This window comes from Bolinopsis microptera, chromosome 4 (genome assembly GCF_026151205.1).
Source record: "Bolinopsis microptera isolate Bmic1 chromosome 4, MBARI_Bmic_1.0, whole genome shotgun sequence".
In the NCBI taxonomy this organism is placed as follows: domain Eukaryota; kingdom Metazoa; phylum Ctenophora; class Tentaculata; order Lobata; family Bolinopsidae; genus Bolinopsis; species Bolinopsis microptera.
Genome location: NC_087075.1, coordinates 9,268,987 through 9,295,078, shown reverse-complemented (window position 1 = coordinate 9,295,078; position 26,092 = coordinate 9,268,987). Strand labels below are relative to the sequence as shown.

General features: G+C 39.8%; 1 protein-coding gene across 1 annotated transcript; it reads left to right on the top strand.

The window, feature by feature from the left end:
• Positions 1–487: 487 nt before the first annotated feature.
• Positions 488–24,828, top strand: LOC134813777 (uncharacterized). The gene is made up of 4 exons (XM_063821658.1): positions 488–608; positions 947–1,150; positions 21,974–22,393; positions 22,547–24,828. The coding sequence occupies exons 1-4, from the start codon at positions 488–490 to the stop codon at positions 24,826–24,828; spliced, it is 3,027 nt and encodes a 1,008-aa protein (XP_063677728.1).
• The last annotated feature ends 1,264 nt before the right edge of the window (positions 24,829–26,092 follow it).

Below are 26,092 nucleotides of genomic sequence, written 5' to 3'. Positions count from 1 at the left end.
GCCATATCTTCCTGTTTTGATATTGTAATATATCATGCACGGTGATATTTTTATTTCAAGCTTCCTGAACAGTGGAGAGGGCATTAGACTAGCTCAAGCTAGGTAAGTGATCATGGCATAAATATAATGTGACATGATGATTATATATATATCACATGATGATTAGAATATTTAAATTTCATATAACTTATTTTTCATTGATCCAATAATATAATTTTAATATTAATTCACTTTTACTTTTAGTCCGATGATAGAATTATTAATTTATTTCAATTGTAATAGATTTAGAAGAACTACCCGAAGGCAGCTGTACTCAGCAATAAAGATTCAATAATCAACAGCTAATTAGGCACTAACTACCACCCTTATCCCGAAATACTAGGTATCGACACAAAAGCAACCCAAAGAGATTTACAGCTACAATTACAAATTGCAGAATGCATATAAGCCTGGCCATAGCACTGCCAACATAGTTTGGACCCAGAGAATGCTGTTATCAGTCGTCAAGGAGAAACACTGGTCTTTGTACAAAATGGGTATTGATATGACATCAGCCTTCGATACCATTAAGAGATCAGTCCTACTTGATATACTGCGAGAGGCTGGATGTAGGAAAACGACCTAAAACTTGTTCGTTACCTACTATCGAATACAAAGCTCAAGATCAAGATAGAGAAGACGGTCTCGGGAGAGTTTATTGTATTAATAGGAGCTTTCCAGGGAGACAGTCTATCCGGTAACTTGTTCACTGTGTACCTTGCTGGTGCCCTGTATCTTCTTCGGGCAGTTACCATGCACATCAGACTAAACCCTCCGATATCAGACCAGCTGCTACCACTTTAATGGGAGTATGCTGATGATGCAGATTTTGTTGATGAGGAAGAAGAGAACCTTCAAGCACTTTTGCCAATATGTAAGGATGTTCTACAAGAATGGAACTTACTAGTGAACGAATCAAAAACTGAGTTCACACAGTTCTACATTGCTGGTAAAAACGAACGTGACGAGAAAGGTGAACTCCTCAAAAACAGAGAACCTTGGAGATCTTCAATATCACTAGGCTCCAAACTCTGCGACAAAGAAGACATTCAGAGAAGGTGCACCCTAAGAAATGTTGCTCTTCAGGACTACAAGAAAGTATGGGAACAAGGTCAGCGAATTTGTCTCAGTACTCGGCTGAAGATCTATGAGTCCCTTGTTGTTTCTGTTATGCTGTACAACTGTAATTCCTGGGCTGTACCCAAAACTATATGGACAAAATCGACATTTGTCATCGCAAACACCTGAGGCAAATCGTCAAAATGACATACCCCACCATCATTTCAAACGAAGCTCTGTATAAGAAATGTAACAGCAGACCACTCAGTGAGAGAGTTGCGTACTCACGTTGGAAAATGTTTGGTCATATACTTCGTAGTGCCAGCAACTCCCCAGCGTTATGTTCTTTATTTTTTGCAGTTGAGAGTATGAGGGATATGAAGGGTCGTGTCGGGAGACACCAATGTAATTTATTAAAAACTCTTAAAAATGACTTATCAGATAGAGACATTAAACTTGTAAATACAGAAGACATTTATAATTTGATTTTTTTAGCCCAAGACAGACCTATTCCTAAGTGGAAAAAGTTATTTTAGTTTTAGTAGGTTACTTATCAGATTTTTAATTTGTTTATACAATTTATTTATTTGAATAAAGTTTTATAATAATAATAATAATAATTACAGATATAATTAATTGAACATTTATTACAATTCGTAAGCCGTGAATGAATGGAAAAAGCGAGTAACCGATTTCATTCGCGGTGTCACTTTGCATTTGCAGATAGTCAATCAAATTAATATCATTTCCTTTTGTTTGGGAAAGAGAGACACTGGCAGCGGTCCACTCTACCCATGATTATGGGTTTTGGTTAAATTTAATATATCTAATTTAACTACCTTGTCGGAATTTATTTGAACGGACATTAAAATGAACGCCGCAGGGCCTCCAGTGTTTAATTAATGTTCGTTCAAATAAAGTTCGATAAAGTAGTAACTGACAATGTGAGTGTCGTAAATAACTTTAACGTGAAGATTGGATATTAGAATTATGGCTTAAGATTTATCATGGTATGACGAATGATCTAATTTACAATTACTGGGCCGCGCTCAGCCTGTCATTCCGCCTAATCTCTATTCTATTATGTTTATGAACATAATAGCCTGAGGTCCCCAGGTATGAACATAATAGCCTGAGGTCCCCAGGTAAAATCTCTTGACGTTGCTCCCATTGTTCTAATGCTGATGTGACCCATTGAGATCTGATCCATCGATACGTGATGGACTATTTGAGGACAGGATCGTGCTAGCCGTACACAGGACACAGCCTACATGAGTAAGACAGCGGTATGGAGATTTATATAAAATTTATACAACATTTAAACTATTGTCCAATTTATCGACATGAAAATAAACTATGGTAGTAAAATATTTGTTCCTCACTCTGGAGTGGGTCCGAGCATTAGACTCGCGCTACTGACACCCGGGAACGTTAATGCACGGATACAGTAAACGCCGTGTAGCAAGAGCTTCAGAGGATCCTGCCCAGAACACTCTCCATTTTAACTAGAAGTAGAAACATGTTGATGTCACAGTTTCTAGCCTACTTCTGCTGTAAGAAAAGAAGAAATCACATACACCTAACTCCGTTCTTTACGGAAAGATTCCATGCGGGGACAGATATTATAAAGACACGAAGACTTCGTTTTGCAGGACATGTCTACTACGTGGTTATTGAGTTATTGACTATTTAGCTTGTATAATGTACACGCGCCAAGTTAACCAAGATGATATTACCCTAGAGTGCACCATGTTCCATGTGTGCAGTACACTATTCTTCGTAAGACTGTGGAGTGTGCACGTGTTAATTTTTATGACACGTGCACACTCCACATTGAGACGTGGTTACTGTCCGCTGTGTACAACTCAACCCTGGTGAGGTACGTTGAAGAACTCGTCATCTTAGGAGAATTTGGGCGCTTGACTTGAATCTGAAGCTTGAATCTGAAGCTTGAAGCTGAGGCTTGAAGCTGAAGCTTGAAGCTGAGGCTTAAATCCGAGGCTTGAGGTCTGAGGCTTGACTCTGAGTCTTAAATATGAAGCTAGCTTAATATAAGTGTGGCTCAGACACACATACTATCAAACTAAAAATTATGCTAGCATTAGCACTGGGTCTTAACTTTACAAACTGAGAAATAGATTCGAAAAATATGCTAAATGTTGGCCATTTTACCATAATAAAAATTTGTTGATTATCGCGATAATTCTCGAAAATTGTCGCGATAATCGATGATGATTTTTGGGAAATTATCGTCGATAATATCGGTTGGCAACCCTAATCTTGATAGCTTTGAGCAACTAAAGTTCGTGGCTTTCAAGTGTCACCATACTATAACTACATTAGTGAATTTTATAAATTCATAAGGTAAAACCAACAGGAGGACATGACAATTAGGGTTAAGTTTGACTCAATTTCTCGAGCTTACCAGGTTCTACCATGTGTCAGGAGCTGTTGGGACGCTCAATGTAAATAGTCCACCCCGGGTTTGACCTGGTGACATTTAGATCCACCGCTGCAGTAGTATAGGCTGTTATCTATCATACGTTCAATAATCACTGTTCTAACTTGCTAACAATGACCTGTTACTCTGGTCGGCACCCCTGCTGCATATTCTGCATGAGATCAAACGACTAGAAACTGAGAGGGTGCACGTGAACGCTAACAGGGTGCATGTCAGCACATGACCCATGAAGCAAATTCTTAGTTGCCTGTTTAAATTCCTTCCTCATTTATCGTTTTAGTTGAAAATTCCATTTTTAATCAATCTTCAGCCAGAACTTTAAACCAGGGGGAAGCGATCCATAATAGGCATCCGTACGGCATATTTCAACTTATGTTAAGGTTCGCTGAGACCTATTGACGGGCATGTTTTACATTTTCTTATTGTCCTACTGGTTTGTTGACCAGCCTCATAGAGCTAGCTCTGTGAGGCTGGTCACCATACCAACAATTTATTACATATTTTTTACACGCTAGCCTAACCAGCTGATGGTCATATTGATTATCATGACATAAATGTTATTTATAATGAATCTGGTTACTACATTAAAACCTCAATTTAACGTGGAATTTGGACGTGTCACAGTTAAAATTTGAGTGAGCCACCCTGTCAGGCTGTCAATAGCTGTTTAGGAGCTAGTCAGCTCGTAAATGTAAAAACCTGCCGGATATGACCAGTGCCGGGGTTTCTCATAATAATTATAGTTCCATACCTCTGTAGCTATTCCCACGATAGAAATCCTATTTTGATAGGCGCGTGTACATTATACAAGCTAAATAGTCAATAACTCAATAACCACGTAACATACCGTCTACAGGACCAACCTGCTCAACAACTTCTTTTTGGCAACCATCCTATGGCCAGCGTTATCGAGGACGACCACATAAGACCTTCCCGGACGTTCTACTTGAAGACACTGGAATGGAACCTGACCAGCAGCGTTTGCTCATGTGTGATAGATATATATGGAGAGAAGCGTTGACACGAAACTCGTTCCAGATTTCATCTGGATCGATCTAGGCCGGCAGGCAGGCAGTAAACTATGGCTCAGATCATATCTCAAATCAGAAATGTTACGTATACAAATTAGCAAGTAAAAGTTCAGATCATGTCTCTAATTGGAAATATGTCGTATTGAAATCAGATCACAATTTCGGACAGATGTCGTTTTTTTCTGGTACCCTGAGTCGGACAGATGTCGCTGTCGGACAGATGTCGCTGTCGGACAGATGTCGCTGTCGGACAGGAGTCGTGTTACCTACTATTACAATTGTGAAATTATCATACTACTAGAAAGCCCGTGGTAACAGGGACGAAGCTAGTAGTATTCTTTGAAAGAAAGTTTTAATCACATCAAAAAAGATCCATCCCGACCGAAGATACAGCCGATTTAAATATAAAACACTTTAAACACAACGTAATTACCACAAAACGGATAAAAATGACGTTAAAACAATCTTTGCACGTGCATGTGTGCATTAAAACACCGTTGCTATGGAACCTTTTGGTTGGTACCTAAATTCCTATTTCTCGTCTGATTTGCACGTGGGCGGTCGTACATACATTCTACAAAAAGAATCTTTTGAATTATAGTAGAGATTAAGAAATTTTAATGAACTTGCTGCATGCCTATCATAATTATGACTTTTATTTGGTTGAAAATTGAACTTAGCTAAAAATTAATCGAAAATATAGGTCGGGCATGAAAACTGTTAGTTAGACACTAGGAGGGGGATATTTAAAACATGTAAGTGATACGAAAGAGTCAGACACTATTTTATTGTGTAATTCCACATGATAATGACAAAAGTATAAAAATAAGAATATAAATTTAAATTTTCCGGCAAGATCCGGCAAAATCCGGCAAGATCCGGCTGCCTTATATTTCACTCTGTAACCACCGGTTCCGGTCCGGCAAAATCCGGCAAGATCCGGTCCGGCAGCCAAAACCCCAATCCGGTCGGTTCCTAATTACTCATAGTTACCTCCTGAGGCATCCTGACGTGACCTCTTCTCGCGATATTGGTTTGCTTTGACAAACTTTACCGTATAACTATAATACCTGACACGTGCTGATTTCTCCAGAATAAGATTGGGATCCGAGGAGATTATTATCTGATCATAAAGCAAAACACTTTGTCTAGAACCAGGAATGGAAGAATCCATGTATATATATCCACGAACCAGTCTCAAGTCTACCTGCCTAAATAACCCCGGTGATACAGCAGACAGCTGACTATATTCACAGGTAGGCCGTAGACTGGACCAGACTGGTGTGACATAGCGACTACTCACATGTTGTCTTAGCTCACCTTTCTGTTACACATCCAGCTGACACTTAAGCGTTTAATTAAACCAAACCTCTTAATGACTTTTGACTTTTTGATAAATAAAAGTGTAGATACATTTCTAAATGGCACTAAATGCTTAATGGGTGCACTTGCTGCAGCACCGTTACACGGATTTTATGATTGTACTTCAAGTCTTTGTACACAATATTCCTGATCCATACATAGAAACAAACTTGCTTCAAATGGCATCACGATGGTATTCAAGGAAAACGGGAAAGCCCTCGACATGACATATAAAAGCTATATAAGTCCCACCACTGACAACAAATCACAACGATCAGTGGAAATTCATTTCGAGAACTTCTTTGGATTGAATGCAGCGAGACTATGGAACCTTTTCTACAAAGCTACAAGAACAACAAGTGAGTAGCCTAAGTGCTGTAATTGACCCTTCAACTAAAATGTGCGTGGTTCATATTACTAGGAATAATTCTGACCTCAGTTCTTCTCCCCATTGTAATTGTAAATTAGATCATTCGTCATACCATGATAAATCTTAAGCCATAATTCTAATATCCAATCTTCACGTTAAAGTTATTTACGACACTCACATTGTCAGTTACTACTTTATCGAACTTTATTTGAACGAACATTAATTAAACACTGGAGGCCCTGCGGCGTTCATTTTAATGTCCGTTCAAATAAATTCCGACAAGGTAGTTAAATTAGATATATTAAATTTAACCAAAACCCATAATCATGGGTAGAGTGGACCGCTGCCAGTGTCTCTCTTTCCCAAACAAAAGGAAATGATATTAATTTGATTGACTATCTGCAAATGCAAAGTGACACTGCGAATGAAATCGGTTACTCGCTTTTTCCATTCATTCACGGCTTACGAATAGAGATTAGGCGGAATGACAGGCTGAGCGCGGCCCAGTAACAAGAGATTACCCGTGAGCTTGTGAAATACGAATGTGAACCGAAATTACAATATGATCCGAAATTCGGACAGATCATGTCGCCAAATACGACTCATGTCCGACAGCGACATCTGTCCGAAATCCATAATTCGGCTTTCGGACAGATGTCGCTGTCGGACAAATGCAGTAATACTAATCGACCGGGACATGATTTTAGGCCTGACCGGGACCGGGACCGGGACCAAGAATCCTGAATTAACCGGGACCGGGATCATAAATCAGCATTTGACCGGGACCGGGATGAAAAATGTGACTTGACCGGGACCGGGACCGGGATAGCTCAAAATTGCCAATCCCGGTACCAGGATTCCGGTACCGGGAATCCCGGACGATTACTGGTTAATTCATGATCATAATTTACTACTCAAACTTGTTTATAGCAATTTTAAACATTGTTTTATTTGGCTCAGAGGATGTTTAAAGATGAAATTCACAGTGAATGAAATTATGTAAAAGATCCCGGTCAAAATCCCGGCAAATTTAAGTGATTGACCGGGACTGGGACCGGGACCAGGACCAAGAATCCTGAATTAACCGGGACCGGGACCGGGACCGGGACCGGGATCATAAATCAGCATTTGACCGGGACCGGGACCGGGATAGCTCAAAATTGCCAATCCCGGTACCGGGAATCCCAGTCAATTACTGGACAGATGTCGCCCAATCGTAATAGTATTAGTATAGTAGAAATTTACATTGAAACAAATTAAAATATAGCATGTCATAAAATAAAGTATAATCTGAGAAATGAGAATGTACAGCATAATCATGATAGAAGTATACGGCAGTTTTTAATTACGATAGAACTCTTTAAGTAGTATAAATTATAGAAACATATGATTTATACGCTGTAATTCAACATTCTCAGATTATACTTAAGAAATAGAAGTTTCTGTACATTTCCTGGTTTCAAATTGTATCTACCCTGTGTGACACGTTTAGCAATTTTGAACTCTCTCTCGCTAGCGATAGAATTAGATCCCATAGGAGCAGAAAGATATTTCCTGGCCACAGCGGCCGCTAAAGGGTAATGCTCTTCATGAGCTTTCCACAAGTTTTCCTGTTTCCTTCGTTTCCATGCTTAATCTTCATCGAGCACTTCTTGCAGCTTGCATAAGGGGTCCCATTTTCTTCTGAGTGGAACAACCAGACGGACGATGTTTTAGATTTACTACTAGACATTGTTTAAACAAGCAGTACGTAGCAGACAAAATGTAACAAGAGTAGACACGAGTCACGACACTAGACGAGTAATTATCAGAAATGATATCTAATTGGCATATGCCAGACCCCTGATTGAGCGCGTTTGTGCGAATTCCCTTTTTGTCGTGTAGGTCTGAGTATAATTGTGTCACGTGACTTACAACCAGCGGTGCTTAATAGGGTTGTTCGCAAGCAGGCACTGTCTAGTACAGTACTAATCACCGTCTGGCGTCTAGAGCTGAGTCACGTGATTGCAGTAATGAGCTAATTACGTAGCTACCCTGAACACGTGACCTTCATATTTCGTCACAATCAGAAGCACAACTGTACCCTGATTCGCATGCAAGCATATATCACTGGATTTTTTTGCAAGACAGGAGTTTGCTGTCTGCACAAAACTGGATCATAATATTAATAATAAAACGTGATAAAGATAAATACTAGAGCTTCTGTTCGTAATGAGGTTCAGTTTTCCTCTAATTTAATACTGCCAAGGTTGCGATTATAGCCGGGGGCTAGCCCAGGGAGGTGGCCGAAAATATTTTTTCGGTTTTTTCTTAGTCCGCACCTAGCTACCCCTCGATGCATAATTCTGGACTCGAGGTTTCCCCCGGTAATTCGATCTCGGAAGGCAGGCCTCCCCTTAGGCTTAGCAACATGAGCTCGGAAGCGGGAGCTCTCGATACAGGAGGTACGTCTCAAGAACGACTCGGACCGAAAATTTTCTAAGTCAAAATTTGTTCTAAGTTTTTCTGAAAACCACTTTTTTCCACGATGCAGGCTACCCTGTTCATTATTTATATTAGCCGAAAATATTTTTTCGGTTTTTCGAAGTCCGCAACCTACCCCTCGATACACAATTCTGGACTTGAGGTTTCCCCGGCAATGTGATCTCGGAAGGCAGGCCTCCCCTTTGCAACACGAGCTCGGAAGCGGGAGCTCCCAATACAGGAGGTACGTCTCGAGAACGACTCGGACCGAAAATTTTTTAAGTCAAAATTTTTCTAAGTTTTTCTGAAAACCAATTTTTTTTTCCACGATTCAGCATTCAGGGGGTGCACGATAAAAATAAACTTGCTCGGATTTTAAAAATTTGTGTACCGCATTGTTTTCTAAATCTAAAGACTGTGAGAATTTTCACAATACCAAATTTGTCATACCTTTTTGGAAAGATCAGTGAGTTTTGCCTAGGTGCCATATTTGATGGTGCGCGGCTTTTGGAGCAAAATTAGCTGTAAAAGTCGCGTAATTTGACCAAATTCGTTGATTTTTGTCGTATTATTCGGATATATCTTCAGTTCCTTGAATGAAATCATTCTGAAAATTGACGACGACCTTCCAATAGGGCTTTCACAACTATCCGAAAAATTTGGTGGATATCGGAGTTGATATAGTGATCAAAATGGGGCAAAATACGCTGCTTTTAGCTGTAACATAATGTCATGTCTGATGGTTGGATATGCTTTAAATTTTTCGGACACTTTCCTTGTAAGTCTATGAGTAAGCTTACCAATTTTTGTTGCAATCGGAGGTCGGGAAAGATACTTAATATCTATTTGTTTGAAGAAAATTGTGCTGGCCGAAATTAGCGCTAAAAAACCATCCTACAGTCGGCACGCGCGGCTCACTGTCGATGGCGCACTACCTACCCTGTTCATTATTAGCCGAAAATATTTTTTCGGTTTTTCGAAGTCCGCACCTACCCCTCGATACACAATTCTGGACTCGAGGTTTCCCCCGGTAATGCAATCTCGGAAGGCAGGCCTCCCCTTTGCAACACGAGCTATTCTGAAAACTACTTTTTTCCACGATTCAGCATTCAGGCTACTCTGTTCATTATAAGCCGAAAATATTTTTTCGGTTTTTCGAAGTCCGCACCTACCCCTCGGTATTGATTCACGATGTCAATCCTTCGCAGCTCGGTGAGGCACAGTGGTGCATCTCGCCGATCTACCGGTTGCGAGAAGCATTATTTGATGCGCGCGCGACCCAGTAGTGCATCGCGCTACAACCCTCGATATTGCTCTATACAGAGCCCTTGCGCTTGCAGTAGCGCGCGCCCGCCTCACGGCGGTAATTGTAAAAAAAAGTAATTTTCGAAAAAATTTTTACTTGGAAAATTTTTGGTCCGAGTCGTTCTCGAAACGTACCCCCCTGTATCGAAAGCTTCCGCTTCCGAGCTCGTGTTGGCGTTGCAAAGGGAATCGCTTGCCTTCCGAGATCGCATAATTACCGGGGGAAACCTCGAGTCCAGAATTGTGTATCGAGGGTTCACCTAACCATGTGCTTTCGCGCCACTGCGGGCGCGCTTGTTTCACAAGTCAAGAAAGAAGCCGGAGCCAGAACCGGATTTTGAAGCCGGATATCCGGCCGGATCCGGATTCAGCCGGATTTCCGGTCGGTTCCTATTTTCGTTCCACTTGTTGATGTTCCGCGGAAGGAGTATTGAGAAGCCAGGAGTGTTTTGTGTTCCGCAGAAGCAATATTAACAGGCCAGGATCTAGATCTCATAGGAACTTTTAATTGAATTCCACAACCAAAAGGTCGTATAATGTGATTTGCCTTGAGTCACAGCAAAGGTATGTGCTTATTACCTGTACAATTAGGTTACTACAGGAGTAGGACTTTATCAGTATTCTAGTGTAACCCGGCCTTCGGCCGGGGTTTCACTGCCACAGTTAAAAAGGGTAGGAGTATTTACCCACTGAGTCAAAACCTGCATTAGGTGAGCAATTCTATTCGGAGTGCCCTCACGTATCTGATAGTATCTTAAAGTTAAACAATAGTATCTTAAACAATAATCAATAGAAATTAACCCTTATTAACTCCGCACCACACCCGCATATTTGAAAACATGCATTAGTATTACATTGCCGTATGAAAGTATGAACTCTCTCTACAGTTCAAACAGACCGCTATAAGCGCTCCCTCCCCTAATCAACTTAATAACACCAGAATGTGTGTGTGTCTGTGTGTCTGTCTGTCTGTGTGTAATTTCCGAACGGTTATACAAAAAAAAACGGTAATAGTTACGGGACTGGTTTTTTCGGTATAGTGCTGACAAAACTCTGACGAAGCCCATAAGCAAATTTTATAAAAATCGGCCGGTGGTAAGTGGTTTATTTGATGATTTTGTTCCCGAAATGTGACATAAATGGATGGGAGAGAGAACGATGAGGATAACATGTACTGTAATTAGTTTAGCCCCACGTAATACTATAAGCTTAGAGCTCACTCTTGCGGCCGCTTTCAACTGTAGGGAGATTTCATACTTTCATAAGACAGCGTTATGCGTGATATCAAATATGTACCTAATGCGGTTGTATACTTTTACATTGCAACTGTGACAGTAAAGTCCCGGCCGAAGGCACGGGTTACACAGACCGCTATAAGCGCTCCCTCCCCTAATAAAAGAATAAAGTAATAAGTTTAAAGTATCCACGACAGCACGTAATTATGATATAGGTATGTACCAACGCTACATAGTCATAATACAGGGTGGCCCAAAAGTGACTACCCACATGCAACCACTTAATAACTCACGTAATTCGTCTCCAAATTGCACCAAAATTTCAGAGATTATAGATATACTAGTGTAACCCGTGCCTTCGGCCGGGACTTTACTGTCACAGTTGCAATGTAAAAGTATACAACCGCATTATATATTTGATATCACGCATAACGCTGTCTTATGAAAGTATGAAATCTCCCTACAGTTGAAACAAAGTGGCCGCAAGAGTGAGCTCTAAGCTTATAGTAATACGTAGGGCTAAACTAATTACGGTACATGTTATCCTCCTCGTTCTCTCTCCCATCCAATTATGTCACATTTCTGGAACAAAATCATCAATTAAACCACTTACCACCGGCCGATTTTTATAAAATTTGCTTATGGGCTTCGTCAGAGTTTTGTCAGCACTATACCGAAAAAACCAGTCCCGTAACTATTACCGTTTTTTTTGTATAACCGTTCGGAAATTACACACAGACACACAGACACACAGACACACAGACACACACACATTCTGGTGTTATTAAGTTGATATGTCAAACTTAGATTTCCTGAAAGTTTCGTAAGCCACGTCCAATTACAGTGGGCGTGGCGTGACACTCCTTTTTTTTCACTATTGTCTTCATAAAATGAGAACGCTTTAAGCTAAGAACTCAAAATTTTTTGCACACATTTGGCTTGATAATTTAAAACCTTTCCCGAAGTTTCAAGTTCATTGTTTAAAATTTGGCTGAGTTATGACCATTTCAAAATCCATCGGATACGTGATCCGAGCACTCAGTCAGTGATCTCTGCACTCAATCAGTGATCTCGTCACCCAATCTGATCAAGAGTAAGGCGTTAGCGTGTATTAATGAGGTTCATTAGGCTTTACCAAACATACTGAGGAGATGACGACCTGATCATGATTGATTGGATACCGATAATGACTTTGCTAGACGGCTACCGGACAACTGAACCCAATTTGGACTTTTCCTAGACAGGGTAGCTTGGGAAAATAATTATAAACCCAATCAGACTACCTAATTAACTTTGAAGGACTGATCTCCATGGTCAAGGAATACATGAGCATGACATTTCTTGATTCTGTAATCTCCAAGTAGAGGTAGTAGGGGGGTATCTCGATCCTTTCTCCGGGTGTAGAGGAAACTGTCTGTGTCCAGAAGTAGTTGAGCTCCTCTTTGTCCGCTGATGTACTTGCTGAAGACAACCATGATCCGATACTGTGACCACCATCTCTCTTCCTTATGTATTGATCTGATCTGTATAACAAGCGTACTAATAGATGACAAGGTCTCAGGTGCCTTTCGATCGCGAGATCTGATCTAACAAGCTTACGTGTTCACGAAGCGTGCCGAAAAGGATACGATCCACTGCTCCTCAAGCATCGAGATCCGACCCAGGGCTCGAGATCTGAACCATGGCAGGCCCTCCCAAAGCATCAGGAGTGACGAGATCTGAGTCAAGTAACCTGAGCCAAGTATCCAGCGTGCTAAAGGTGCGTTCCATCAGCTTTGGAAGTCTTGAAACAGTGGAACTATAAGAACGCCCATCAAGATCCGTATCTACAAGGCTAACTTTCAAAGCTAGACGGACACGTTGTCAGAATGCCAGAGACACAGTTTCCCAATTTTTTACTGGATTAGCAACCAAACTATGGGAAGAGACTGAGAGGATAACAAAAGCAGAGACGCAGTAAAACAGTTAGCTCTAAAACTAGTGGAACACCGTAGAAGAGATGGAGGAGACCTCTTCAATCTTCATGTAGCATGTATGTATTAATATTTTACCGGGGTAAGCACTGCACAGGGCTCCAATGCTCTAAATTACAGTGGTCATGATCTATCCTATAGTGATAATGACCACAGTCATATCACTGAAAATCCGATCGTTGGGTTCAGTTGTCGTATTTCCTTGGGTTCAGTTGTCGTATTTTCAATTTGGGTGCAGTTGTGATATGACCTGGGTTCAGTTGTCGTTTTGGGATTTAAGCTGATTGGTCACCCAATTAAGCTGATTGGGTGCCTGTTAACTGCGTGGGAACTAGGTTCAATTGGGTTCAGTTGTCTGCCACCCTGCTAGACAGGAAAACACCAAGTTTTAGAATAAATGAAATCGACTAATCAAAATTCCCACACAAAAACAATTCAATAATTTCAATAAAGATGTTCAAATTGTTGTCCCCCAGCTGCAATCACCTTGCAGTAATCATGGAAGCGAGCGAGCCCCGTAACCTGATTAAGCTGCTCAAGCCATTTTATGTAACATTAGTGGTACAAAACCATCAATTAAACCACTTACAACCGGCCGAATTAAAAAAATGTGCTTATTGGCTTCGTCAGAGTTTTGTCGGCACTATACCGAAAAAAACCAGTCCCGTAACTCTTACCGTTTTTTTAATATAACCGCTCGGAAATTTCCCGCACACACATACACACATACACACATACACACATACACACATAAACACATACACACATACACACATACACACATACACACATACACACATACACACATACACACATACACACATACACACATACACACATACACACATACACACATACACACATACACACATACACACATACACACATACACACATACACACATACACACATACACACATACACACATACACACATACACACATACACACATACACACATACACACATACACACATACACACATACACACATACACACATACACACATACACACATACACACATACACACATACACACATACACACATACACACTTATTATTATTATATAACTTTATTCAAATCAAAAATAGAACATAAAGAACATCTTGATGACCTGATAAGTCACCAAGAGAAAAATAACACAGAATAAACTAAATCATGCTTAACTCTCTCCATGCTTTTCTATCTGTTGCAAAAAGTCTTAAATGGTATAAATCGTCTGTATTTACAAGTCTAAAGTTTCTGTCACTTAAATCGTTCAAAATAGTTTTTAACAAGTTTGACTGGTGTCGTCCGACTCTACCTCTCATCAAACTCTGACTCTCTACAGCAAAATGTAAGGCAAGCTGGGCAGGTGAGTTATTATCACTGCGGAGGATGTGACCGAGCATTCTCCACCGTGCACGAGCAACACGCTCACTTAGTGAAACAACTTCGCAGCGTTTTTATAGAGTCACATTTCGTATGACATTAGGGTAGGTCATGCCAATGATCGTACGGAGATGATTCCTGTGGCAGACATCAAGTTTTTGAAGGAGTTGTTTAGATGTTGCCCAACTGTTGCAATTATACATCAGTATTGAAACAACTTGTGCTTCATATATCTTGAGTCGAATCTTCAAGGGTATACGTCTACCTTGTTCCCAGACTTTTTTGTAGTTCTGAAAAGCAATGTTAGCAAGTATACATCGTCTCTTGACATCTTCGATGCTACACAACTTAGAGCCTAAAGAGATAGATGACCTCCAAGGTTCTCTACCTCTGAGTGTCTCTCCTTTGTTATCAACCTTGTTCTTGCCGGCCAGATAGAAGTGGGTGAACTCGGTTTTTGACTCGTTGACAAAAAGATTCCACTCTTCCAATATCTCTTTACATATTGGCAACAAAGACTCCAAATTGCTTTTATCCTCATCAGTAAAATCAACATCATCTGCGTACTCCCACTCGAGGGGTAACAGATTCTCAGCTATGGGAGGGTTAGGTCTTAGATAGGACATAACAGCACGCAGGTGGTAAAGTGCTGCTGCCAGATATACCTTACAAGACTTTTTTGTGGCGGACCAATTTGCGACGACCGAAATTTTGGCGGTCCGAAAATATGGCGAAATTGAACAAAAACCGTCACATTTCGGACGTCACAGAAAATAAGGGTATTTTTCATCATTTTTTGTGACAGTAAGCAGTAAGGAAATTTCTGAAATTCGGTAAAATCATGTTCAAACTTAGTCTGTATTAAGACTGTAAGACTTTCATGTTAGCACATACATGTATTTTAATGCACATTTAAACTGTATTGCTTGACATTCAATTCGTCATTGGTGTGGTAATAATTTGTCCCAAGATGCCAGAATTCATTTATTTATTTTACTTGATATTACTTTTTAGAAACAAAATAAAGCAGTGAAGGCACAGTCATTGAAATAAGCTAAAAGATAATGCGACGGATTCTATTACGACGACCGAAATTTTGGCGGTCCGAAAATATGGCGAAATTTTCGGAAAACCGCCACATTTCGTACGTTATAAATATGTCTTGTAAGGTAGAGTGAACAAGTTTCCAGACAAACTGTCGCCTTGAAAAGCTCCAATCGTGACAATAAACTCTCCCGATATTGTTGAGTTCACTTTGATCTTCAGTTTAGTATTTGCGAGCAAATACCTTACCAGTCGTATGTCATCCTCACTACAACCAGCATCAGCTAAAATGTCAAGTAATACTGACCTCTTTATGGTATCAAAAGCAGAGGACATGTCAATGCCCATCTTATGAAGAGACCAGCGTTTTTCCTTGACAACTGACACTAGTATTCGCTGGGTCCAAACGATATTTGCACAACTATGGCCAGGTTTATAGGCATTCTGCCAAGGACCAGTGTACACATACACACATACACACATACACACATACACACATACACACATACACACATACACACATACACACATACACACATACACACATACACACATACACACATACACACATACACACATACACACATACACACATACACACATACACACATACACACATGCACACATACACACATACACACATACACACATACACACATACACACATACACACATACACACATACACACATACACACATACACACATACACACATACACACATACACACATACACACATACACACATACACACATACACACATACACACATACACACATACACACATACACACATACACACATACACACATACACACATACACACATACACACATACACACATACACACATACACACATACACACATACACACATACACACATACACACATACACACATACACACATACACACATACACACATACACACATACACACATACACACATACACACATACACACATACACACATACACACATACACACATACACACATACACACATACACACATACACACATACACACATACACACATACACACATACACACATACACACATACACACATACACACATACACACATACACACATACACACATACACACATACACACATACACACATACACACATACACACATACACACATACACACATACACACATACACACATACACACATACACACATACACACATACACACATACACACATACACACATACACACATACACACATACACACATACACACATACACACATACACACATACACACATACACACATACACACATACACACATACACACATACACACATACACACATACACACATACACACATACACACATACACACATACACACATACACACATACACACATACACACATACACACATACACACATACACACATACACACATACACACATACACACATACACACATACACACATACACACATACACACATACACACATACACACATACACACATACACACATACACACATACACACATACACACATACACACATACACACATACACACATACACACATACACACATACACACATACACACATACACACATACACACATACACACATACACACATACACACATACACACATACACACATACACACATACACACATACACACATACACACATACACACATACACACATACACACATACACACATACACACATACACACATACACACATACACACATACACACATACACACATACACACATACACACATACACACATACACACATACACACATACACACATACACACATACACACATACACACATACACACATACACACATACACACATACACACATACACACATACACACATACACACATACACACATACAAACAGATTTCTTGAGATTATTAAGGTGATTTGTATATGGACACGTTCATTTGAGTTTGAGGATATTGGTAAACAAAAATAATAGCGTTTTTGACGATAGTGGCTTAATTTTGACATCTATTAACCTAGCCCGTTTAGAAGTTCTGAACATTAGCCACGTAACCCATACTCCCATATGCACTGCTCAGAAAGAAAATCTATTGTTGTTAGGCACTATAATGTTTCAAATGTCACATTTTGTGTGACTTAGTTAACTGCAGTTGTCTAATTATCATTCCTTGGTCTGAAACATAGTAGATTAGGTCAATCTAACAATTATGATACAACATTGGTTAAAGGGCACGGATCGAACGGTTACAAGGCAATATTCAGGTAACTTTGTCACACTCAGAATACCATACCTCTATTCTACTGTGAGGTGTCCTCAAAAACCTTTTTACTCATTATTTGATGGTTGATCTACCAAGTACGGAGTACCAATCATAGCCCTAAAATATATGTATATATATATATTTGAATAGTTAGCTAATACAGGCACTTGGTTATTGGGAAATGAGGTTAATTCTGTCACAATATATGGAATTTAAAATTTTGGGCGAATTATTTATATCTGATTTTGGTTTGAAAGGCGGGAAAACTTTACATGATGACAATGTAGTTGATGCAAGTTAAGATCAGTTGATGTTTACATTGTCACAAAAAATTATACGAAATCGTAAATAGGTTAAAAACAATGATTACATAATGAAATAGTCTCTTATAATAACTCTTATAATAACTGATGTGACAAAGTAAACATGTCTTGCCCCTATTTTGAAGATCTATATATTCTATAACTCTATTAGAATTCAACATTCTTTCAGAAAAAATTGGTAGATTATTGTCCAGAACATCAGAGCTCAAGTTTAACAATTTTAGGTTAAATTTGTCAAAGTCACTAAAAATGTGACAAAATTAACTTTTCCTGCCCAAAAGAATTTCAAAATAGTGTGTAAAAATTAGCATAGGCTGCCTTATTACCTAAATAAATCAATCCAAACTACAAAAAAATATATGTTAATGTGATGACGATTACATAACTGTAATAATAACTGATGTGACAAAGTAAACATGTCTTGCTCCTATTTTGAAGATCTATAACTCTATTAGAATTCAGCATTCTTTCAGAAACGATTGGTAGAATATTGTCCAGAACATCAGAGCTCAAGTTTAACAATTTCAGGTTAAATTTGTCTAAGTCACTAAAAATGTGACAAAATTAACTTTTCCTGCCCCAACAATTTCAAGATAGTGTGTAAAAATTAGCATAGGCTGCTTTATTACCTAAATAAATCAATCAAAACTACAAAAAAATATATTTTAATGTGGTGACGATTACCTAACTCTAATAATAACTGATGTGACAAAGTAAACATGTCTTGCCCCTATTTTGAAGATCTATAACTCTATTAGAATTCAACATTTCACGATTGGTAGAATATTGTCCAGAACATCAGAGCCCAAGTTTAAAAATTTTAGATTAATTTGTCAAAGACACTGAAAATGTGACAAAATTAACTTTTCCTGCCCCAACAATATCAAGATAGTGTGTTAAAATTGCCACAGGAATTAGGATGCTTTATTGCCTATATTAATCGATCCATACCTCGAAAAAGATTGGTTAATCTGATGACGATTACCTAACTCTTATAATAACTGATGTGACAAAGTAAACATGTCTTGCCCCTATTTTGAAGAAGTATACCTCTATTAGAATACTATTATGTAACTTTATCATCAACAAAATTTCGATAAACTAGTTATTTTGCCAGCAAGAAGCTGACAGAGTTATAATAGTTTTGTGTGACGAAATTACCCTATTTTTGACCATGTTGCGGTAGTTTAATTGTGACACTGTTAACATATTACCACCCGATAATGATTTATGTGACTGGTGCATGGTACTAGCAGTGTTGTTTGATCCATAGTACGTAATACAAAGGGTTTAAGCAGGTATATCATTATTTGTTCAATTTCACACATGTTCAGATATCATCAAGATTATGTGACAAAGTAAACTTGTCTGTGCCTTTTGTAATTTAATTCCTTGCGACTATATGATATAATAACAATTCCTAGCACTTCCTGGCCATTAAATAAACCTACACTACTCAGCATTGCTTATCAGGGTTCCCTAAACATTGTTCACATATTTTCTTAAATGTGTGACAGAGTAAACCATAGTGCACCAACTAACGAAAAAAGTCGTAAAATATGTAGGTAATGGTCATATGTACCCATCCAATCAACTGGACACTCAAAATTTTGGTCAAAAACGGCAGCAAGGGGTCCATATTTACTCTGTCACATGTTTATAGTGTGACAATGTAACCATTTCCGTGCCGGCCGTATTTAAGCGATATCTTATCACCTGATTAAGATATCGTTATGTGACAAAGTTAGCCTAGAGGATGAGACGATTATCCTAACCATCAAGGGTTTGTGTAATTTCATAGTGTGACAAAGTCAACTACACTGTGCCTTTTAATAGGGTCACTTATATTTACCAATATCCTCAAACTCAAATGAACGTGTCCATATATAAATATATATAAATATATAGTCCTAGTCCTACAGACTGGTAATCTAATTGTCCAAATGTCCAGGTAACACAAATTCCAACTGCTTTGATCTACTTTATTAAAAAAACGTACTACAATTCCAACTGCTGATGATTCTTTCAAAGAAATTTTTAATAAAACAGTAAAGTTAGACTCAGTGCCAAGTGCCAACAATTTAAATTGAAATTAAATAAATCACTTTGAATCTAGGTTATTTCGATTTAGTATGATCAAACATGTCATGACAGCACATTTATACAAAGGTCACGCGATCGATACACATTTATTTCTTCAAAAGCTAATGTACGTACCGCACCAGTTATGCACACAAAGCAAGTTTTTACCTATTAAAATTAAACGAAATGTTCAAATTATAAAGCGTAAATATAACACACCGTTAAATCACGAATTTGGTTGCCATTTTATTCTGTTGTATAAAATCATTAGGCAAGGGTAAAGTTAATGATTAAAATACCGAAAGAGCAAAAGGTGCAGTTCTGCAAGCTGATAAGTAGCAACCAATTACCAAGTATGGACTTTATTAGTTCTCACGCCTATAATTCGAGCCAGACTAAATTATATTCGTGTTAGAACGTCAAAACATATCATGCCAGCTCAAAAAGCAATTAATATCAAAATACCATATAAAATTAAATTCTTCGGACATGTTAATAAAAAGAGGAAATGACGCTTATAATGTGTTATGAACATTAGAATGCAGTGGAAGACTGAAGAATGCCCAGACCAGCCCAGAAACACCAAGAGGAAGATCACATCCGACCCAGCGGTCGAACCGAAAATGTCTCCTTGTTCACGATGATTTTTTCAACAAATTTGACGGGACCAAATTTAGCAGTCGTTTTGAGATCAGCACATATCGAGCCTTCTCGGTCGACGATATCATTTCGAAAGGAGGCCTCGTATCAAAAGTGCGAAACACAAAACCAGATGTCGTGTTCGTGCATACAGGATTTCAAGACCTATTCTGGCTCAAACTTTCTGCTGACGATCTTTTCGGTAAATATAAACAGATGGTCTACAACATCCTCGAGTCGACAACGGCTAAACTCTGCCTATCAGCGATCATCCCAATCCCTGGCTACCCTCGTCTGACCGAGGAGATTGAATCCTTTAATGGCTTGCTGTCAACTTTTGTGAGCAACCTCAGATCAGGACAAAAATACCGAAACCGTGTCTTTACATCGTGTAATCGTAATCTCGGTGGATTCATAAACAAAGGGACAGGAAAAAATGGCGTAGAACTGTTCCTCTCAGAAAGAGGCCAACGGAAAACCTGGCTGAAGTTTCGTGATTCTCTTTATAGAACTGTAGACATGGAGACCAGTCACGGGAATTACGAGGACGAAACTGGATACAAACCGAAAAGGAAGCGCAATGATTAATTCTATATCTGATAGGACTATGAGCCACCAACAAGACCTTATGAGGATCTTGTCGTGGAACATTCATGACGCAATGTCCTCCAAAGAGGGCCCCAAGGCCGATGATGAGGACTTCGTCAAACTTCTCATTGGGTGTAACATATTCTGCCTGCAGGAAACAAAGGCTGAGTTCCACCTTCCAAACTTCAAATGCTACAATAGCCTTAGAACCGGCTCGCGCTCCGGTGGGCTATGTGTGGGGGTCCATCGATCCCTGTCAGGAGACTTCAAGCCCGTAAAAAGCTCCCATCCAGATATTCAAGCGGTGACTTTTTGCCCCGCCACTGATGATACTCTTAAGTTCACAATAATCAACGTATACGACTCCCCAGAGCAGTCATCCTACAAAAAGAGACTGAAAAACAGCAATGGTGGACCAACCCAGTCAACACTCGAATCCATTATTGACTTTGTTGCTGAAAACACAGATCTCGGCGAGAAACTGGTTCTAGGAGACTTCAATGCAAGAACAGGGGACCTCAACTTTAACTTTGATGATGAACCTCCAGCTGACATCGAGGCTTTCTCAACAATCGCAAGCTTTCCAGAAAAATCAACAAGATCAAGCAAAGACCCTGTGATAAACCCAAGGGGAAAACTTTTTCTGGACTTCATATCCAGTCTGAACCTTAGCATTCTTAATGGTGATACACTAGGAGACATCTTTGGGGAACCCACCTCAATTAATTACAATGGACACAGCGTTGTAGACTACGTAACAGCATCCCCCATGCTAAGGGAATCGGTGCAAAGTCTTAAGGTCTTAGATCTTACGAAATTCTCAGACCACCGCCCATGCTTATGCACACTGAAACTGAGTCATAATTATATAATTGATCCGGACGAAATTCTATCATCACTCCAGCCAGCCCCAATAAAACACAAATGAGACGAGAATGCTTCAGAGAATAAACAGCAGTTCCTAGATATCCAAAAAGAACCCCAGTTTGCAAGCAGAATCGCGGAACTGGTTGAAGCTGTTTGCGTAAAAAAGGAGGATGTCATTAAGCTCAATAAAAACATCGTCGGCATTTATCGTGATATGGCTGATCAGGCCCTACCAAGACCTAGAAAACATAAACAAAAACCCCTCAATAGGAAAACTCGGGGATACAAAAGGGCAAAACCGAAGTCTCCATGGTTTGATATTGCCTGCATCATCGAAAAACGTGAACTAAATCGATTAGCTAAAACATACGGTAAAAGTCCTCTTGACAAAGAACTGAGAGACAGCTACTACAACAAACGCCGCGAATATCGAAAGCTCGTGAGACAGAAGAAGGCCAAGTTCGTGGAATCTCTTTGTCGTGATGTTGACGAGGGGTGCGACATAAACTGGAGTCGCTTTAAGAAACTTAAAAGCTTCTCCTCAAATGGCTCAAAGCTGGACGTTTTCGATATGATGAACTTCTGTAAATTCTTCAAAGAGCTGTACTCAAAACCTTCCATCCCGAATGAAGAAACTGCTGACTTCACGGAACGCAGAAAGACTGAACTTCGTGTTCATGAACTCGTGGAAGTTCTGGACAAAGATATCGAAATAGAGGAACTTCGGACCGCCATCAAAGGCCTTAAGAAAGGGAAAGCCATCGCCGAAGATAAAATCCTGAATGAGTTCCTCATTTCGTCAGATGAACCAATGCTGTCAGCTGTTCTTAACCTGTTCAACCACTGTTTGAAACTCGGGGAGTATCCATGGACGACCTCTCTAGTTACCCCCTTGCACAAAAAGGGGAGTGTATACGATCCGAACAACTACCGGGCGATAGCCGTGGCGAGCAATGTTGGGAAGCTGTTTTCAACTATCTTATTACAGCGCCTACTCACATTCCGGTCACTGAACTGTCCAGACACCATAAACCAGCTAGGGTTCTGTAAAAAAGCACAGACGAGTGACCACATACTAACACTCTCAACTTGCATCCAAAAGTATGGAACGCAACGGAAAAAGAGGCTATATGGATGCTTCGTCGACTACGCGAAGGCGTTCGACTCTGTGTGCCGAGATGCCATGTTCTATAAACTCTGGGAGCTAGGAGTAAGAGGTCGATACTTTCAATGTATCGAGCAGATGTATTCACATTCCTCAGCAAAAATCAAACTGTTGAACAGATTGTCAGAGACAATCGACATTCACTGTGGGACTGAGCAAGGTCACCCGATGTCTCCTGAGCTGTTCAAGTGTTTCATCCACCAACTCTCCCTAGATCTGGATAACGCTGAGGAAGTCAACGTCCCTGAACTGAATAATGTTAATATCACTCATCTCCTCTGGGCTGATGATCTTATACTTCTTGCCCTTGATCATACTGGACTACAGAAACTTTTAAACGTTTTACACAGTTACTGTATCGAATGGGGACTAACCGTTAACATCGGAAAAACGGCAGTGACGGTGTTCAACCGTTCCGGGAGGCTCCTTAAAGAGAGTCTGACATTCCAACTCGGCGAAACCAACATCACATCAGTTCGAGAATATTGCTACCTCGGGATAACCTTTACCCTCAACGGTTCTTCAGCAGTAGCACAGAACAAACTGAAGCAAAAAGGTCTCAGAAGCTACTTCGCGCTAAAAAGCAGTATTGACTTAAGACACTTCAGGCGAACAATCGTATTCAAGCTATTCGACGCGCTTGTGGTACCGATTGTGACATACGGATGTCAGGTGTGGCTCCCAGAGACTCTCTTTGTCAGAAACTATCAAGATAATATCAACACCAAATCTCTCCTGAAGGAGACTGCAAGAGATCCTCTCGAAAAGCTTCATCTCTCATTCCTCAAGTGGACCTTAGGAGTGGGCAGAAAAACCTCAAATGCGAGTGTATGGGGTGATACAGGCCGCTGCCCCCTAGTGATAAAGGCATCAAAGCAAGTATTTGGGTATTTCAACCGACTTGAGCAAATGGACAGAGCTGGTTGCACAAGCCTAGCCAGACAGGCGTTCATAGAACAACGCACACTCAATCTGCCATGGTACAAAGGTATAGAAGATCTCCGACAAAGCCTTCAGTCAGTATCATCTCGCAGGTTGACCTACCCCAACCAATTCAAAACAGCACTACGTAGTACTTTTATTAACTGTTGGAACGAGGAGCGGCAAAACAACCGGAAGCTCAGTTTCTACAACACTATCAAAAGTGAATTTACAGCTGAAGCATACCTGAACCTGCAGCTCAGTGGAGAATAGGTGAAGCGGCTGGCGCAGTTCAGAATGAGTGCTCATAAGTTCAACATCGAGACCGGTAGATACGCCATCAACCGTGAAAATCCGCTCAGTCGCATTTGTAAGCACTGTTCTTCATCAGACCTTGAAGCTGTCGGTATACTGGCCGAACTACCAATGTTTGAGCCGATCATTGAAGATGAGAAACACGTTCTCACGGATTGTTCGCCCTACGACGACCTGAGGCGAAACATAGGTCAGCAGGCGAGAACCATGATCACCTCTGGAGCGGAGACCTTTGCCGACCTCTTCAAGGATATCCTATTGATCAGAGAAACTGCCAGATTCTTGAGTAAAGTGAACAAGCGGAGGTTCCCCCCGAGCGACAGAAAAGAAAAGGAAGGACCTACAACATGACTCACGGACTCAACATGATTTAGTGTGGAATTTATGTGTGGATCTTAGGCATGGACACAAAGGACTGGTTGTTCGCGTCATGAACATTCCTTTTTAGAATAGCTCGGTTTTTAAACTCTTTAGACTATAACCGTCAACCGTGCATTTTTCAGGACAAGTTTCGGTTTTTTCGTTTTTGACTTTCATTTTATCTTTATTTTTTAAAATTTAGATCCGACACAATGTTTATTGTAATGATCATTTTATTTTGAAATCCTTGAAATCCTTTGAAATCCTATGACGTATAATTAGTGATGTGACGTATAATTAGTGATGTGATCCACCAACTGTCTGTTGTCGAAAAGACATTTTGAAACATATTATGAATTATTAAATACTGAATATTGAATACTGAATACTGAATACTGAATACATCAATTATAGTTTCCTAAATATCGTGCCCAAACATTGAGGCTACAGTAAACAAATACTCGATCTTGCTAGAGTATGTTGAGTAGAAAGAACAGATATCGTGGAGTTGGGTATGGCAATTCCTTCGCCTCTTAGCCAAGGTAAGTCTTCTCGAAATAATTAACTAGGTATAGACATTAGCTTAGGAAAGTTTGTCTGTATATAGTACGTTATTTCATAGAATACTTCCTCAACATCAGCCACTGGAACAAAAGCAAGAAACACAACAAGCCTCGCAGCTCTGGCAAACAGTTTATCTGCAAAATAAATCTTCTTAAAATTTTTCTGGATGTTCTTTTGAACAGCTTGACAGTTCTCCCGTTGCATGCCTTTGGCACATACGTCTCACATCCCTAGATACGAGAACCCCCTTTAGCAAGAGCTCCCGTCCCTTATGTGATATACGAGTCGAGCGGTCAAA